The sequence below is a fragment of the Mus caroli genome, chromosome 13, assembly GCF_900094665.2.
Source record: "Mus caroli chromosome 13, CAROLI_EIJ_v1.1, whole genome shotgun sequence".
In the NCBI taxonomy this organism is placed as follows: Eukaryota; Metazoa; Chordata; class Mammalia; order Rodentia; family Muridae; genus Mus; species Mus caroli.
In genome coordinates, this window is record NC_034582.1 from 16,803,144 (window position 1) to 16,805,205 (window position 2,062).

General features: G+C 42.3%; 1 protein-coding gene across 1 annotated transcript; it reads right to left on the reverse strand.

Annotated features, from left to right (window-relative positions):
- Positions 1 to 803: 803 nt before the first annotated feature.
- LOC110308650 (putative olfactory receptor 2W6) lies at positions 804 to 1,776 on the reverse strand. Its single transcript, XM_021181072.1, has one exon. It carries the CDS (start codon positions 1,743 to 1,745, stop codon positions 819 to 821), a length of 927 nt encoding a protein of 308 aa, XP_021036731.1. The 5' UTR covers positions 1,746 to 1,776; the 3' UTR covers positions 804 to 818.
- Between the last annotated feature and the right edge of the window lie 286 nt (positions 1,777 to 2,062).

The window sequence follows — 2,062 nt, forward strand, 5'->3', positions numbered from 1 at the left end:
ACATGTTCTTGCTTCCCTTCTGAGAAAGATTGAATTGTCTTTTCTGTTTTACAGTAGAGGCCAGTTTTGCCTCCATTTGCACATTTATTTGGACATGTCTTTATTCTATACAAATTTAGTGCATGTTTGACTTTTGAAACCAAATATTGCATCTCTGCCTTCGTTGATTAACTTGAATAAAATTTAAATATGTGCTTATTTTTATATCTATTAATCATTTGCTTTCATGGGATTTATTCTTTTTGTTAATTAATAGAGAGGTTAGAATAATAACTTAGTTGCTTACCTTAAGAAGCTGAAATTTATTTACAACATGGTAGCCATGGCTGAATCACACTGACTTTGGCTAGAGTTCAGTGTATTCATCATATTAAAAGTATCTCAGAGGCTGGGCGTGGTGGTGCACATCTTTAATCCCAGCACTCGGGAGGCAGAGGCAGGCAGATTTCTGAGTTCGAGGCCAGCCTGGTCTACAAAGTGAGTTCCAGGACAGCTAGGGCTATACAGAGAAACTCTGTCTCAAATATATATATATATATATATATATATATATATCCCAGATTCTCTTGGCATGCTGGCATGCACCTGTAATTCCAGCACTGGAGAAAAAGAGGTAGGAGAATCAGGAGTTCAAAGTTACCTTTGGCTAATTGGTGAGTCTGAAGAAAGCATAGGTTATGTGACACTGTCTCAACCAAACCAAAACCAAAAGAGTACTTCAGTGTGTCTAATACATTAGCTGAATTTATTATAAGCAAACAATAGGTGTATTTGAACAAATTCTTGAGATTTTGTAACCCACTGTTTGCTTCTGTCCCTCAGTGCCTCCCACAAACCTTTTTCAGTGCCCCTTTCATTTCCTTGTTCCTTAAAGTGTAAATGAGTGGATTCAGCATGGGAGTCACCAAGTTATAGAAGAGAGTGAGAAATTTCCCTTGGTCCTGGGAAGAGCTGTTTCCAGGCTGCATATACATATAGATGATACTTCCATAGAACAGGGAGACCACAGTGAGGTGGGAGCTGCAGGTGTTGAAGGCTTTCCATCTCCCAGCAGCCGACTTGATCCTCAGCACAGCTGCAGCAATGTAACCATAGGAGACAAGGATCAGAGTAAGGGGTAGCAGGACAATAAGGATGGCCAAAGTGAAGGACAACATTTCCACTGGGCGAGCATCCACACAGGCCATCTTGATCAGAGCTGGCAGTTCACAAAGGAAATGATTAATTCTCCGGCGGCCACATCTGGACAGGGTCATTGCTAGTGGTGACATGATGATGGCATTGGCGAGTCCAACCCCCCAGGCCACAGCCATCAACCTCACACACAGCTGTGGGTGCATAATGACCATATAGTGCAAAGGTTTGCAGACGGCAGCATAGCGGTCATAAGCCATGACAGCCAGAAGGATGCACTCTACACTGCCAATCGACAGAAAGGAGAAAAGTTGGACCACACAGCCAGCATAGCTGATGGTCTTGTCTGGGCCCCAGAGGTTTACCAGCATCTGTGGGATGCAGCTGGTACTGAAGCAGAGATCCAGAAATGAAAGATTTGCCAGAAAGAAGTACATTGGAGTGTGAAGCCGAGGGTCCAATATACACACCAGGATAATGGTTATATTTCCCAGCACAGCCATCGAATATAGAGTAAAATTTACTATGAAGAGTACCATCTCCAGGCGAGGGCGATCAGAGAAGCCTTCTAAGATGAAACCATACTCAGAGCTGTCGTTGGACTTCTCCATTGACTTTCTTTCACATCATCAGCTCTGTGCAGCTGGGAGGAGCCAAATGAGAAACAGTTAATCTCTATTTCCTAGAGAAAGAACACGCAGCACCAGGATCCAGAGAGGAACATTCAGCCACTGAGTTTAACATTCCCATCCATAGCAGACGTCCTTTTAACTACCAAGTAAGGACTGTTTGTCATTGATGATTTAAATTTTTCCATGTTGGCAAATTTTGACATAATCATCTTTTAATTTGAATTAATGAAATTTTGATTTTTGAAGACAGGCTCTCATGTAACCCAAGCTGGCCTCACACTTCCTATGTGGCCAAT